General features: G+C 33.2%; 1 protein-coding gene across 1 annotated transcript; it reads left to right on the forward strand.

Moving 5' to 3' along the window:
* The first annotated feature begins 12,942 nt into the window (after nucleotides 1–12,942).
* LOC128215823 (uncharacterized) lies at nucleotides 12,943–15,211 on the forward strand. The gene is made up of 2 exons (XM_052922435.1): nucleotides 12,943–13,410; nucleotides 14,385–15,211. The coding sequence occupies exons 1-2, from the start codon at nucleotides 13,122–13,124 to the stop codon at nucleotides 14,795–14,797; spliced, it is 702 nt and encodes a 233-aa protein (XP_052778395.1). The 5' UTR covers nucleotides 12,943–13,121; the 3' UTR covers nucleotides 14,798–15,211.
* The last annotated feature ends 2,155 nt before the right edge of the window (nucleotides 15,212–17,366 follow it).

Genomic DNA, 17,366 nt, shown 5'->3' on the forward strand with positions numbered 1-17,366 from the left:
ACGGACGGACGGACGGTGCGATTTTAATATGCCCACCTTCGGGGGCATAATAAAAAGGGGCCATTATTTGAATTTAATGCAAACAAGAGTTATCTAACTTAGATATTTAAGTAGATTGGATGGTTGAGTACCATTGTGTAAAGTCTCAATGCAATACATCCAGTAGTTGCTGAGATATATACCTATGTGTGCTTACATGCAAAACCTTAACCAGAATTTCTTAGCCAAATAATAAAGGCCAATAATTTGCATTATATTCAAAAAAGTGTTATCTTACATCATTAATTTAGTAGGTTATATAGTTGGAAATACATATCTAAAGTTTCAATGCAATACATGATATACTTGCTGAGATATTGACTTAAATGTGGTTACATGCAAAACCTTAACCATAATTTAAAGTCCAATAATAAAGGGCAATAATTTGTATTAAATGCAAACTAGAGTTATCTAACTTGGTTAATAAAAGTAAGTAGGTTGGATGGTTGAGTACCATTGTATCAAGTCTCAATGCAATACCTCAAGCAGTTGCTGAGATATTAACCTATGTGTGCTTGCACGCAAACCCTTAACCAGAATTTCTAAGTCGAATAATAAAGTGCAATTATTTGCATTAAATGCAAACTAGAGTTATCTAACTTTGTTTATTAAGTAGGTTGGATAGTTGAGTACCATTGTGTAAAGTCTCAATGTAATACTAGTCGAATAATAAAGGGCAATTATTTGTTTTAATTGCAAACTAGAGTTATCTTACTTGGTAAACTAAGTAGGTTGGATGGTTGAGTACCATTGTATAAAGTCTCAATGCAATACCTTAAGTAGTTGCTGAGGTATTAACCTATGTGTGCTTGCACGAAAAATCTTAACCAAGGGGTGAGGCCGACGCCGACGCTTGGGTGAGTAGTATAGCTCTCCTTATTATTCGAATAGTCGAGCTAAAACGACGAATTATAAAAGAGTATTGTCTTTCTGAGCTTAAACTAAAGTGACCCTCAATTTCATAGAGTAAGTAACCCCTGCATTATTCGACGATGAATCAAAACAATACAACCTTTCTATAAATCACGTTGTTTAAGTGTGTCAGTCGATACGCATGTTCTTTATTTACCTTAATTTACTGCCTAAAATGGTCGTCGAATGGCGTCCTGTATATGCAAATGAGTTACTCTAAATAACTTGGCCGTTAATCGGCAAAGTACTACTCCCATTTAAAATGTGTATAAATATTTCATTTAGTTAAAGCAGGCGGGATGATGGGTGGAGTAAAGTCATTTTCAAAAATTAGTGCCATCCAGCATACCAATCCTCGGCATCCCAAATACCAGCAACAATTGTATCTGGCGTACCAAAGTTTACACAGTAGAGAAATCACGCAATTATGTCGAATCATACTTTAGGGCCTTCCACAGTGCAAGAGTCGTTTCTGGGACCCAAACAAAATGTTTAATAAAGGATTTATTTTGTGTTTAGGCTCAATATTTGGAAAACATATTGCATATAAATATTCATTGCAACACCTGTAGCTGTTAGCCATTCTAAGAAATAGTATTTTATCAGAGTTTCAACCAAAAAGTATTTTTATTTTTCCGGAATTTTTTTTATACAAAATTAATAAACAGTTTGTCAAAATAGTCAGTGCTACTCTATCAACAATGTATTGTGGCTTTGTGGTGATTTCAGCGATTAATAAAAATATATTTGCATTTTTTGTAATAAGGAAATGGATTGATTCTAATATTTTTCATTATTTTATTCATTCTCTTTATTATTTGAAAATATATCATAACGAACCCACAAGACATCGTTGATTAGGTAGTCTGGAACTTTTTGACTCGTAAACATAGTTGTATTGTCAACAGATTTTTCCGAAAAAATTAAAAATGCTTTTTGATCGAAAATAAGATAAATTTTCCTTTCGTCAAAGTTGGTCAAATTCTTATTACTACAAACATGTTGTAACAGATGTATGTTTAACACTCGAAAAAGGTTTTCCTTAAAACAAAACGAGCTTTTGAAACGTTTTACTTTTTCCCTTCCCCACCCACTTTTACATTGTAGAAGGCCCTAAACCCTGGTTCCAAATTATTCTTAGAGCAGATTTAAAAAGTAAACTTCAGTACGTCAACACTGGTAAAACAAGTAATGGCAACATACAAGTCATTAATATTTTCAAGTTAACATGTATGATGCAGATCTTGGATATCGGCCAAGGCTAATTGCAAGTGCTTACTGTACTAAATGCTTTTGATATAATGGTAAACGAATATTATTTACTCTGTGTACTTAGCTATCGTTATCCTATAACTTGCCAGACAACTGTAAACAATGTACCTTTCAGTATTCTCTCTTTAGCGAGTATAACCTTTGATGAAAGTAGCTTTTGTTGACAATGGCCAATGGTCGGTGGTCAGTTTTATACAAAGGGAAGTAACTAATATAGATGTGGTTTTAATCAACTAAAACAATTTAAATTAGTTTTGTCGGCGATAACCCTAACGGTTAAGCTTGATAAATGTGCAGAAAATATAACACCCATTCCTAATGGCATTCAATGAGGTTAACCACCTTCAAGAACAAGGGCCGCCTACAGCCCCGAAAATAAGATTATAACCATCAGTTGCTGTTAATTACTAAGAAATGCAGCTTGACATTTCTGCTTTGGCATATTTTTGTTGTAGGGTTTTCGCGATGATAAAACAACCGTAACAAAAAGAGCTTAAAAGAATGTTATCGCAATTGATGACGTGTTTTATCGTTCCTTCAGGCAACTCTCTTCCTGTTCATCCAAGGGTTTCTAAAACAGGCAAAACCTCCATGAGACCTTGAATTCAAATCCTCAAAACTCGTAACAATATCTGCCCTGTAGTTGCCATAAAGCAGTTCATTGTTAATCGACCCGTCTTTTATAAACATCGACTACACGAACAACACATATACTCCCTTTCCAAAATAAAATATTTCCTTAAATATTTTAAATCAAATGAAATGGAAGTGAATACAGTATGGGATACATATGTGATTATACAAAATGAAACATGAACGAGAGTCATAATGTATGCACACATAATAAAAGAATACACGGCAAACCAATTCACAGCACACAAACAAAATATAGTACAGAAAAACACAGCATAATTAGTTCTTTATTTTTGGTTTCTTCCACGTCTGGTTCGATGTCGTCGTTGTCGTCGGCGCCGCTCGTTGTCCCGTCGTTACTAACGGTATCGTCCCAGGCATTCCTAGTGTCCGATCCATAAGCGTCCACTGAATATTGGATGGCGAAGATCCACGTTATTTCCTTACTTAATGTGAATTTGAGCCTCAGTTTTCGCATAGCGTAACTGTCCATGTTTTTTTTGCATATTTGTCATAGTTCATCGATTAGTTTTCGTTTGTTTTATACCATTCTGGAACGTACATTAATATTCATCTTCTATTTCTTTACATTCGTTACCCGTACAATATTTCGTCTCTCGACCCCGTTTGTCTTCGTCAATAATAAAGTCTGATTTAACTACATGATCGTACATGTACTGGTTTTCATGGCGGCCCTCATGTTTATATTGGCTGGAGACACCACTCTGCATACGCATACGTGTATTGCTTTATCATAATACTGTTCTGACTGGGTTTATCTATTATATAATTTTTGCTTATTTATTTCTTGGTTAATGACAATTAATATCATGTCAACACCAGGCGGTTTCGATGAATTTATATGAAACTGATATTCACTACAGGCGCTTTGCCTGTCGAATGTCAAGTGTCCATCTCAATAGAAATCACTGCACGCAGTTACAATTATATGTCCAGCACTGCAAACGATGTTGGAACTAGGCCCACGAGTATCCACTCTCAGCAACAACGGTGCATCAGCGTTGTTATCGTCTGTACCACTACCGTTCGAGGACCTCTACGATATCTGAAGAAAAGTTAGCTTACGTCACGTTAGTACAGTTCCTAGTCATGGGCTTCTTATAAACAAGCACAGGAATTTTGAAGGTTCATTTGCCTTTTTCTTATCAAACAAATAACAAATAGCAACAGGAGTGTCGTCATATAATTACAATTATAGAAAACCCATTTAAGAAAACAACAACATATGTCATCAGTTCAAGTTTGCCGAAAGTTTCAATATACATGTCCTTTATGTGCGCTTTTATCGAAACGAATTGAAGATTTGCTAATATTATTAGTATAAGATTTTGACAGTATTATAACCAAATGGAACTTCTTGAATTATCCCATCGATATTACTTATGTTTATTACGGAGAATTCAGTTCTCGCCTATGGTTTAACATTCAATTATTTCATACATTACTTATCTCTTACGACCTATATATATATTTCGTGGCCCTTTAGCTATTAACTTTATAACACGTACTCAACTATTAATAGGCTATTTAGTAAGAAGACGTCAAGTATCGTCTTACATTGCTAATTCGCAATGCTCATATTATTAAATGACATACAACCTAAATTGATTATTTATCTCCTTACAACACACCATCAACTATTCATAGGCTATTCAGTATGAAGACGTCAAGTATCGTCTTATATCGCTAATTCGCAACGCTCATATTATTAAATGACATACAACCTAAATTGATTATTTATCTCATAACAACACCATCAGCTATTCGCAATGCTCATGTAATAAAAAGACTTAAAACCTATATTTATCATTAACTTCATAACACATCACCAAATATTCATAACGAATGCCACGTTCGGCAATTCCGAACAATTCAATCTAAGTAAAATACTAATTCAAACACGAGAAGAGATTTCTTAAACATTAATATGCGTCAAACCCGATAACAATTTCTACGTATGTTATCTTACGAAATAGTATTCGCGAAGTACTATGAGAATATCCAACAACAACAATAAACTGTTTATAACTACCAAACCAATATCCACAACAACACCTCCATCACCGACTACAAAACAACTACTCTACAAACTACAGCAACAACAACACTAAGTATTAGCTTTAAAAACAACTACACTACTAGCTACAGCAACAGCTATACTACTCATTACATCAACATCTACACTTCTTACTACAACAACAAATTCACTTCTTATTTCAGCAATAACAGAACAACTCATTACACTTCTTTCTACAACAACAAATTCACTTCTATTTCAGCAATAACTGCACTACTCATTACACTTCTTACTTCAACAACAAATTCACTTCTTATTTCAGCAATAACTGTACTACTCATTACACTTCTTACTACAACAACAATTTCACTTCTCAATGCAGCAACAACTATTCTACTAAATGCAAGTATAAAAACTCTACTATTTGATGTAACAAACACGCTTCTATTTACATGAAGACCATTAGACTATTGGAAGATGACAAATCTTTCGATGGTTATGCTATAACAGATAAAGCATAATTTTCTGCCGAACTTTTTTTCGCACTTGATTTAATCATTATTCTAATTCTTACTTATCTTCTTCACTGAAAGAGCTTGAAGCATCTAAGTATCTTAACTTTGGTATTATTATTATTATTATTATTATTATTATTATTATTATTATTATTATTATTATTATCATTATAATTATTATTTCTACTTTTAAATGTACTTTTATAATAATTATCGTGCCCACCACAATCAGCTTCTTACTCACTACTTGAATTCTAATGTTTGGGCATTTCCCTAAAATTTGACACTAGCTGAAATTGACAGCATGTATCTTTTTTTTCTCTAAATCACTTGACCTCACTTGAATATTATTTACTTGTTAGGTAATTTAGGGACTTTATACGATTACCTCTCGTTAGCCTTACTAAAGTTAATTGAATGGTCATTTAATGGTTCTAACAGATAACTAACGTTGATTGTAAGTCGCTTACTTTGTTCGGGAAGCGATAACCTCGCTTGAGCCTTATATACCTGTTTGTAAACTTAGGGAATCATATTATCTCTAGACTCACAATTAAATAATTGACTTCTACACCAGATTAATAAGAGCAATGGTGGTCATTTAATGATTCTTACAGATAATCATTGTCTGGCGATAAATCGCTTATTTTCTGATTTCTAGCGTAAAAGTAATTGAATGAGTGAGTTGGCTATTTGTCAGATATTAAAGGCACATCAACACCTTTAATTCTAAAACATCATAACTCGAAGTACATTCTATGCTATTTAGTTTTAACTAACCATCCTCAAGAATAATGTTTCTATTAATTCATTCTACTTAACGTAACATAACATAACATAACAAACCTTCGACTGGGTTAAAATATTTTCTTCTCAAATGTAAGTTTGACATTCTCTTTAAAAAAATAATGAATCAACACAAACGAACTCTTAATGAGCTGATATGTTTATTCCGGCTTGCATTTTAACATGGTGGTTTTTTTTTACTTAAAAGAATATTATTGCTAGGCTGGATTATCTTCGCACATGTTAATTGTTGAAAGAGGTAGATACGTAAATGTAAAAAAATGAACGTAAATGCGTATTTTGGACTAAAAGGGATATTGAAGATAAATAACAAATTGAATGAACATTATGCACGAACGACTAAGTATATCTAAAATTATAAAATAATACAACTAAGAAAATTCTTTAAGTCTAGAAAACTAGCTTTATATCGCAAACATGACATTAACTTAGGATATAACTACTCAGTATAATAATATTGCTTAATTTCATTTTTAACATGTGTTCACGTTTTTGATTTTCGAAATGTATATTGCACTCTCGCATTTAACTGTTCTTTCTTTGTCATGTGTTTAGGAAATTGTATAACAACGATGAATTGCATAGTTTAAATTAAAAATAAATGTTCTGTTCTGTTAAAAAAACAACCATTTGGATATCCCGTTAGATTGATTACATGTCGTTCTATTGTATTGACCGCGTTGTTTTCTATAAGATTATGTTTTGGGTCTCTAAATTAACATGAATTAAGTTCCCTTAAACATCTTATGTTATTTTTTTATTATTTAAATCTAAACCTTTCCTTTCTTAATATGAACTTGAACAAATGACTAAGGTTAATATTATTTTATAAAAAAAATCAATATCCCCCATTAAAGTTTTGACTACATTCCGATATATTTTTTATGGAAATAATTTCCTTTCAAGCTATCCAGAGCCTGCATAATTTGTTTAATCAAAGATTGCTTGATTTTTTTTTAAACTCCTTTGCCATTACAAATATGCTTAATAACAATTGAAAGAACTTTGAAAAAAAATATAATTAGTGGAGACCAATCTAAGGAAATGTTAAAGTGACTAACCTCGTCTATCCTTCCTTCCTTCGCGTTGTGTTTTCGATCCTTGGTCACGGTCCACCAAATCCCGGAAATGTAACCCCCTCACTCCGAACCCGTCCAATACACTGAGCCGTTCAATCGTATATTTACAAAGTCAAAACAACCACGTCCGATTATACAAGTTTTATTGTTAGGAATTATTTATTTATCAATTGTCAATTAATTTGTTCTATTAAACGAGAGCAAAGCTGACTCTCAGATCTTAACCTGGCAGACTGTGTCCGAAGGCCTGAAGATTTAAACCCAAATACGTTCTCGACTATCAGAATCCTAACCAGAAACAGACTACTTCTCGAAATCCCGAAATAAGGTTTTATACTCCCTAATTGGCCTAAGTTATAGTTGACCATTCAGAAGTGTTTCCTAATTCCCCTTTATAGTTTAACGAGATATATCAAGTGATACATTTAATCTCACGTGACAATAACCGAAGTATTTTACTGGCTATCGCCACAAAAAGGAGCTTGTCAATAAATAGTTTCAGTGACGTCAAAATTAACTAGACCAAGCCCCTTTTGTAGTATTTTAGTAAACAAAGTAATTAAACTTATTTCTGGACAGTACTTAAAATAGCCATTAGCTGTTGACCTTAGCCGTAGCCGATTGCTCTTCGATGGTACCAAGTAACGTATGAGTTTAGCAAAAGGCAGATCCTTTGATAATTATTATTCAAGCCATTCTTAGCATATGCTAAAGCGATTATTAACTGTTCCATCTATTCTCATAATATGTAATCGACACCTGCCGGTAACGGTAATGAAGCTCAAATGAAAATAAACGCTATGGCATTTTGACCGCTTAGTAGCTAACGAAAGGAATGATGACATTAACAGAGGTGAATTAATATTGGCGAGGGTCATTGTGTTACACATATTTCTTTAGGATAGGCGCAACAACCATCGCCGCTCTGGTAGGCTGCCCTGTAGACACTATCAATGCCGCTAGCCGGTGATGATCTGTGGCTTATAAATTATATATCAAAACGGGCAATTATTAATAACTGCCCAATTTGTGTTAACAGTAATGTTTCAGGCGTAGAAATAACTGCGATTCTGATAGTATGCAATATTTTGATATGCTGTGCCGTGGACTCATTTCTTCAATTGTGCATTAAGTTATTAAAATAGATCTAAGAATTGGCAGAACGTTTCTCGTGTTATTCCGTATAAAGTTCAGTATTACGTTTTTATTGGTCAAACATGTATTTTGACATTACAAATTTTCCCATACAAGTCCCCCGAATCATGTCTAAATCGATCCTCCATGATCCGGAATGCATTCATGCATGCTTGGTTTACCGACTTAAACCTAAACATCATACATGGTGGTGGTCATAACATCGGAGTAATATAAACCCTTGTATTCATCAAATATTTCAAGGCACTGACTGCATGTATTGCTTACTTTTTTCATTGTTGATGTTGGTAGTCTATTTACAGATATTACCAAGATTGACAAAAGATATTCAAACGATTCAATTGCCATGTTCAATGCCAGAAGGCGATTGAATAATGTTTGCAAAAGAAATGCATTTGATAAATATAGGGGTTTCTATAAGATCATGGAATTTCAAATTAACGTTTACTGCCAGATAGTATGCACCAAACATATGACGGAAACGCATTGTTCAATTAAAACCTGGCTATTTGCTTTAAGCATCTGCTATGCCGAAAAAATGTTTCGAATACATATAGATTTACGAAATGCAGTGCATGTATCACGTAGAAGTTATCCTGCTTTGTAAATGTTAGAGCAAGTAGGGCACCATATGCTGAAGGGTCAAAGTTCTTCTTTTAAATTAATATATAGATTTTAGATCAGCTTCTCTTATGTTCACATTGGCGTTCGAAATGAATCCTCGAAAAATATTCAAAACGTTTTAAACGTTATTCGCCAAAAATATAACGTGGGATAGAAATATTCAGTCAGGTTTTTTTTTTTTGGGGGGGGGGGGCGAAAATTATGGCATAAATTTTAGAACAACTTACGGATTACGGGCTAAGAAAGAGTTGCGAAAATCATTGAAGAACGAGTCAAGAAATTATGGCTCATATTTTAGTGTTTAATCATCAGAGCCTAAGTACGAGCCATGGCATCAAAGCTCAATTCTGCAGATAATGATAAATGATGAAACAAGTGTGGTGTTATGTGCATACCAACTAATTCCATCCCACAGCGAGCTCGAGTCCCAGTTTATTTACTAATAAAGCTATTTTAGTGAATTTGTGAGCTGTTTCTGATGCTTGTGCGTAGTGCATTTCTCGTTTCATTTTGGGCCCTTTCCTTGCACTACTAAACAATGTTTATATTTGAAATTTGGAATACTAGGCTGTGCCATTATTGTTACCTTAGGTATTAATAAATAAATGTGAAACTGATTTTAAATACTGATCCTGCTCATTTCCTGATGACGTAATAACATATATTTGATATGTGTCTATATCCATGAAATTATCTACTTGTTACTGTTTGTGTTTATTCAAATAAAGTGGAATGCCTACTCAAATTTTCCTTTTATTTTAAATGCGCAGTTGCATTCATCTGTGGGAGCAAGTTTGGAATAACGTTAAAACGCGTTCAAAAACAACCCCAATGTTATTCATTTGGTTCATATTAAAAGAAAATAATGAAGAAGTTGACGATGGCAAAATTGTCAATTAGCTATACTAACTCAAACGATACCAAGTTCATAAGTTTTTCATCAACAATTAAAATATCATTTTATTACATTATAAACCCTACGCATCGTCCCACTAATTGCAAGATGACGTAATGACACTTTAATATGTCTCTGTCCGTGTTACTGTCTCCACATAAATCATATAAATAAATGCAAAAAAATAAAATAAAAGGTGCAATATTATCCAAATAATTGTACAATTCAAGTTCAGCTTTCCTTTTCAAGGATTTTGCATTCACCACTGAGACTTCCGTGATGACCGACGAAACATTCGAATGAACAAAGATATTTAAAGTGAGTTGCATTGTATGACAACTGTTTACGTATGTTATGGTCTGTCATGCAGAATATCCACTTACAATGCCCGCAATCATGAACGTCCATGTTCAAATATTATTGAAAACGTATCGTTATTACGAAAAGGTCAACCTTTTTCAGGCAATACACATTTTTAAGAAATGCTAAGATTCCATTGTATAATCTTTTAATTTTGCTCAACACTTACACTACTAAGGTTTGAAAACAATATAAGCATATTCGAAATCGTTAGTGATTGTTAATATGTTTTTTTTTGTTTCTTGTTATATGCAACACAGTTAAAGCAAAATAATCTTGAACGATACTTAAAACTACCAATGACGCTTATTTATATATCTTAGTTGATGCTAAGTGTGCTTCTGAAATATGTATTCAAATTGATTTGAGTGCAACAATATAAAACATTTGGCTTTGCTTAACATTTAACAGTACTGTCTTTCTAATATGCATTTGTCACACTTATACAAGGACTGTGTCCACCCATTTTTTGTTTATTGTTTATGTTTTTATTTCTGCATGTTTGTAATGGCCATTTAATGAATTTGTGATTGATGCCATTCTCGGGGTACGAATGCAGTTGGGCTAGTTAAAGTGTGTGGAGTCTAAAGGACTCCACGCGTACTTTAACCAGCCCAACTGCGTCCATTTCCCCAATAATGACATAAGTATGCGTGTCATTGCTTTTATTTACACAATTTGTTCTTATTTATTTCAGGAACTGTTAAAATACTTATATCATTATCCGAACATATCCGAAGATGTTGCGTTCATCGGAAAATATTCTCAGATGCTGAGAAGCCGTTCATTTAAGGAATAAAAGTTGAAATGTAAATAAAGGTATTTATATATCCACTTTTGTCAAATCATTCTTTAAACTTGTTAGTATCGTCTTACCGGATTTTAAGCGGGTCAGTATTTTCACTTCTTAGAATTCTCGTACAATCGGCCTCATTTTTTCTAACATTTCCGCTTAGTTTGAATCAGGATATAAGGTTTATTAGGTTTAAATGATTGCTGAAGATAGTAAACGTAGAAAATGTCTGAAATGCCGGATCCTGTTTTTATCCTAAAATCTTTGTAAAAACTAAATCATAAAACATGTTTCGGAGTAAACACAACTTTGGCCTTTTCCCTTGAGAAAAATTGAAATACAAATTCAAATCTTCATCATTTTTGTTGCACTTGGAACATGATAAACTGGTAAATACTTAAACACATGTGAGCAAGCTACAAATGTGTCTTATAATTTCACTTAGGCCACACCAATAATTTATTGCTGTTTTTTAAAGCCTAAATGTAATCAATTACAATTTTCCTACTCGGTTCTTTAGTGGGTTGTAAAGGGAAGTAGCCGATGCTTCGAGATTTTTACTGTATATCAACCGGTTTAGCATTGTTTTCAATAAATTCAATCAAAATCGTGGACATCGAATATCGGAAATGTAATATCATTATTGCCCATAAATGCGTTGTGATAATACCCGAAGTCATTCCATCAACACTATTATCGTAAATTATGCAATGTAATATGTGTATCTGATACTGGTAGCTATAATATTGCTTAAGTAGTGATTTTTGTGGATGGAAATTGGAATGATGAAAATGACTTCACAATGAGACCAATAACAAAACTACTCACAGTTGTCCGTGGTGGCATATGCTTTTAACCGATGTTAGATGTTGTTGTTTTCTCACTGAAATGAAAACATTTTCGTTTTTAATAGGTTCATTTGACTGTGAATCAGTTATTATGATGATAACGCACAAGTTGCCGCTTTTTCCAAGCCTTTTACTATTTTAGAGTCTTTTGCTCAAAGGCTATTATCTATTATTTTATTCAAGTCATAAAACTCATGACTAGTATTTGACCTTATGACGCCGATACTGTAAAATACAGCTTTACTTATCAGGAATATGTTTCATTTTTTGGTCCGATATTTTGAATCAAAGTCCCAAAATGCCAAGCCTAACTTAATTTTAATTTACTTGATTTCTGTTTTCTTTTACAGCAAAATACGGGATGAATCAAACAAGCTTGATCTTAAGTTTATTCTGAACATTCACCTTTACTGTTCATTTCAGTAAGCACACGTTACGTAATAACTGTGATATTCAAAACGAAATGACATCAAAAAATAAAAATATATTTGCACTCTTAAATTGGTTGATGCCGTATGTGTAAATCATGATAACCAGTATTTTTTTTTAAATATCCATAACCAACCATATCAAATGTGTAAATACAGATGCAATTATGATAATGTTTAGTGTATAAGTTGCTTAAAACAATTTCATAAAAAACATGTATTTATTTTTCCATAGTCGAAAAGAGATTAATTTCAGGAGTATCCAAAGGTTTAAAGGGCAATTATGTTGAACAATCTTTCTCTTTTAAATTAGTTTATAAGAAACTTTTTCGCGTTACGCTCGATACGGGTTTTTATGAAAACAGTCAAAATTGTATTTAAATTTCATTTTCCCTCCTTCGATCAAATTTTGTTTCTGAAAAAATCCGTGGAAAAAAATACTATTTTGGTATGGCCTTATTTTGGGTGTTTCCAAGATTTGACGATAGACGGGGCGCATGTACGATACCACTCGGAATACAATAATAACTGGAAGTGACACTGATTGAACGATTACAAAACCATATGCTGTAGCACCTCCTTCTAATTCCAAGATTGCTTATCAGAGACAAATTACAAAACACGGATACTGCGCATTAGGAATTCATATCAGTATAAAAGTAACTTGTATTGGATACTTATTTACAGACACAACCGGCTTTAGACCGATATAAACTTCTCAAAATGTATTTCCAGCAGAAATATTTCGTTCTTTTTTGTGCATTGTCTTTTGTATTCTGCGATGAGCCCCGGTTTAGATCAAGATTTGAGTACGATGAGCAACTCTTGGAGAAAATGATTCGCATGGAATTTGAATATGCACAGTGGGAAAAACGCATAAATGAAACACTGGGGAAAATTGAGAAACAGAGAGCGAGTATTCAGACTGATTTGGAAGTATTGCGAAATGGAAGAGAGGAGTTTGACAAGCATGTTAACCAGACGCTGAAAGACATGGAGCAGTTGTCTAAACGTAGGTGTCACGTTTTAGATTAACATTGAAATTTGTTACAATTTGTATTAAGCAATGACACCACTGTATTGTAATTAAAGATGTATATATATTAATATGTATTTTGGGCCGGTGGCCTTTATGTACTGAATAAACTTGAGTTGAGTTGAAACCATTAAATTTGTATATTTCAGTTTTTATTTATAATTAAAATGAGTTTTGAAGTATACAATGTGAAGATTCTTGGAAGATTCATTATGAGGACATTGCAATATACTAATTTACAATTTGTGATTAGGGAACCATTGACTATCATTGACTACTTCTTGATATGGGTTTATTTTAGATTCTAAAAAATAAATTCTAAATTCATCATGAACTCGAAGATCTTTTTTAAAAGCCATCTTAAGACAAAGTGTAAAGCCTCGTGCATAATAGATTTCTTAAAATGCCGTTATTTCCTGAATGAGGGGATGTTTAACGTTCTGCAATAACTAGTTAGTCGGACTGACGTCATTTGATTTCTCTCAGATATTTGGCTTTTGCCAACTATGCTCTGCACCGATGATAAACTGTGTATGTATCGGTTTTACATATGTACCAATTATGCATCAGTGTCTTTCATTTTAATTAAATGTTGTGTTTAAAGTCTCCTAAAGATGCGTATCGGTAATATCTGTCTAACAATTGAACACTACAAATGTTAAAATAGATGATGAATATTAACCATAAACCAAGAAATTTGATGGTGTTTTACAATTGCGTTTTCTATGTGTTATGTAAATATGAATGTTAGAAACGTTCTATATGTAAATGACAAGGCGAAGATCAACAGATAAAATCTACATTAACTTACTGTGTTGTTATTAATAGGTTAAAATTCTTTATTATTAATAGCTCAACAGTATTCATATACGCAGAAAAAAGAAAGAAATTTCTTGTTTGGAATAAAGGGGATAAACATGTCAATTTATACAATATGTTTTATGTTTCAGCTCTAATTCTGTTTCGAGCGAGGGAAGTGGCTGATTATACCCTGTCAACTGGAAACCAGATTATAATATTCACTGAAATGCTCGAAAACGTTGGCGGAGGCTACAATTCTGCAACTGGAAAATTTACAGCACCAATTGCAGGGACCTACCTTTTCACTGTTAGTCTGTGCTCGTTATCAGGAAAGAGCATATTCTACAACATTATGGCGAAAGAAGACGTGGTTGCATACGGACATATGTACGGTATTTCTGGCTATCCTTGTGTTACCGGAAACGCTATCGTTCAGCTTGACGCCAATGACGTTGTCTACGTCATATCCACTTACACCACTGACGTACTTGTGACAGCTATAAAAGACTCGAATGACGCAAAAGCGAATTCCATTTCAGGCGTTCTTCTACATCCGTTTTAAAAAAAAACAATAACAACACCTTATACTCAACTTATGTTCCGTAAATGGCAAGGCCGATCCCATACGTTCATCAGATTTCTGAAATATGGTTATTGTAGAACTCAGATATCGTTTAAATAATGACACTGCGTTTTAATCTTTATTCTATGGTGGAAAATTTTATGAAATCAACATGATTTTTAAATGGAAATAATATTTCTGTATTTGCTATTTGTTGGAAAATCATGTATTACAGATGTGACATTCTGTATACAGTTTGTCCAATGAGATTTATTGGAGCTAATTCATCTTTGTTTTAATTGATAACAATCATCAAGTATTGTTTTGATTTTGCAGTTTATTTTTTACAGAACAATCAATAAATAAACAATAATGTTATTCTTAGATAAGTGGGTATATAAATTATGTACCGTGACACAACGCTTTTATGTAATTGAAACCTTGATTTTCTCCCACCTCAGATTATAAGTATCTTCCATGGCCGAGAGTGTAAGATAGGTTCATCCTGACCCGAGCGTACGATATTTTGCGGAAACGAGGTTTATCCAGTTTCCGCAAAACACCCTGCGCGAGGGTCGGGATGAACCAATCTTACACGAGCGGCTATGGTAGATGCTTTTTCTCCCCCCCTCAGTTCAACAAAATTAAGTAAAAATGTATTTTTTGCTGGAACTCTTTTGTGCTTAGTGAAAGTAATTGCGCATGGATAAGCGATCATTCGTTGTTGTCATGGATATGCGCGCAGTGATTCAGATGATGACTCGGTAAACCTCGTTTCCGCAAAACACCCTACGCTCGGGTCGGAATGAACCTATCTTACACTCTCGGCCATGGAAGATACTTATAATCCCATATGAGCCTTACTGGCTTAGTTTTATCTCACTTATGATAATTGAATGTCCTTCCGTCCCGTCATTAGACTGCAATAAGCTTTGAAACATTCTAGCATCAACACTTTTGAAGACTTCCTATCCAAACTATCTAATGTATAGCTATACAACAAGTGAAAACTGACAAAAGTCTATTTCGGACTATAAAAGCTATGGGCATTGGTTAACTATCATATATGTCACTTGGTCGAATTATAGGATGTCTTGAGAGCACACTAAAAAGTGTAATTTTATCGGACCATCGTGAAACTTGCTCAGAAGGAATACTTATATCTTGGTGAAGGTTTTATATGGATGACGCTTGGTCAAAAACTCGATTACGAAACAAGAAAATAAATTATGATGGAAACGCAATTTATGTAATTTTCATCGGACCATCAATAACCTTGCACATACTGATTGTCTTTATGTATTATAGGCTGAGATAGAATATAGATACAGGTGGGTCAAAACTAGATAACTAGGGCAAATCATAGACATTGGCCTTGTGAACAAAAGAGATTATAAAATGATTGTCTGGCTAACATTGAACTTGCTCAGAATGATTGTATTTCATAAAATATAAATATAATCATAATATAAAAATATAGGCAAAATTTGATAGCTCGACGTCATGTCATGACGGCTCGAACTATAGATTACAAGGTTGAACAATGGAAACATCTTACCATTTTCTTTCATGCTTTTCGATGAAATATGGGGTTTAACCAGTGAAATAACAACAGTGAAAATATCAATTTGATATTTTCACTGCAAAAGAAGGAGTGAAAATATCAACTTTCAGAACTACTTTAATTTCCTTTGTTGTTACATGTACTTGCCTACTGGACTTCAATAAATTATGTCAAAAAATGTTAAAAAAAATATAAAAGAAATGTTTTATAAATTTAGATAAATATATAATTGGAAATTAACAACTTACCGTTAATTACCGGTTATCCCGTTTATCAAACATTTTACTGATCTTTGAAGCTGAATGTTCGAACATTTGCTTTCATACCAAACAAATTACAGACAAGAACAACTGTTCGAACATAAATAAAATTTTATATCATCGTTCAAATGTATTTTGAACTGTTAACCATTTGAGTACGTAAATTGAGCTTCCTGGAAAATTCACACAACAATTTACAGATAGATCCGATATTTTTTACCCCACCCACACCTCAAAATGTGTCAACAAACTAGCGTGGCATTTACTCTTTATCTGGAAAACAAACATGTTAAAGCTAAACAGACTGGTCTCTGACAGTAAGATGACTGAATATTAACTTACTATAAAAACACGAGTACATGCAGTCTTAAACTAAGAAAAATGGTTAAAATCCAATGAGTATCCACATTTGTTTTGCTAACACATTTGACCTTCCAAATTTTCATTCTTTAAATAGTGGCATAGTAATTTGGTTATGTTTTCATGTCCATCTTGAAATAAAAAGTGTTTTCATTATTTTTGGAACATATGTGCACTGATAATACTTCATTGTTTACTGTTCATAAAGCTTTGCAATAAAAAACGAGCGAATATTAAGCTATAAGAATGAATAGCAGAGAACTATTTCTCAGCAAACCGAAAGTAGAAAAGTTGACAGCTATAATTATGCATGAGGGGCGCCCCACGGGTAGCGGCGTAAAGCCCACCCTTTTCAAAAAAGGGGGTAATTCAGAAATAAATAAAA

Source organism: Mya arenaria, chromosome 14 (assembly GCF_026914265.1).
Source record: "Mya arenaria isolate MELC-2E11 chromosome 14, ASM2691426v1".
Classification (NCBI taxonomy): domain Eukaryota; kingdom Metazoa; phylum Mollusca; class Bivalvia; order Myida; family Myidae; genus Mya; species Mya arenaria.

Coding starts and splice junctions, on each gene's coding strand:
- LOC128215823 (XM_052922435.1), top strand. CDS start 13,122: ATGTATTTCCAGCAGAAATATTTCGTTCTTTTTTGTGCATTGTCTTTT. Junction 13,411..14,384: donor CATGGAGCAGTTGTCTAAAC/GTAGGTGTCACG, acceptor TTTATGTTTCAG/CTCTAATTCTGTTTCGAGCG.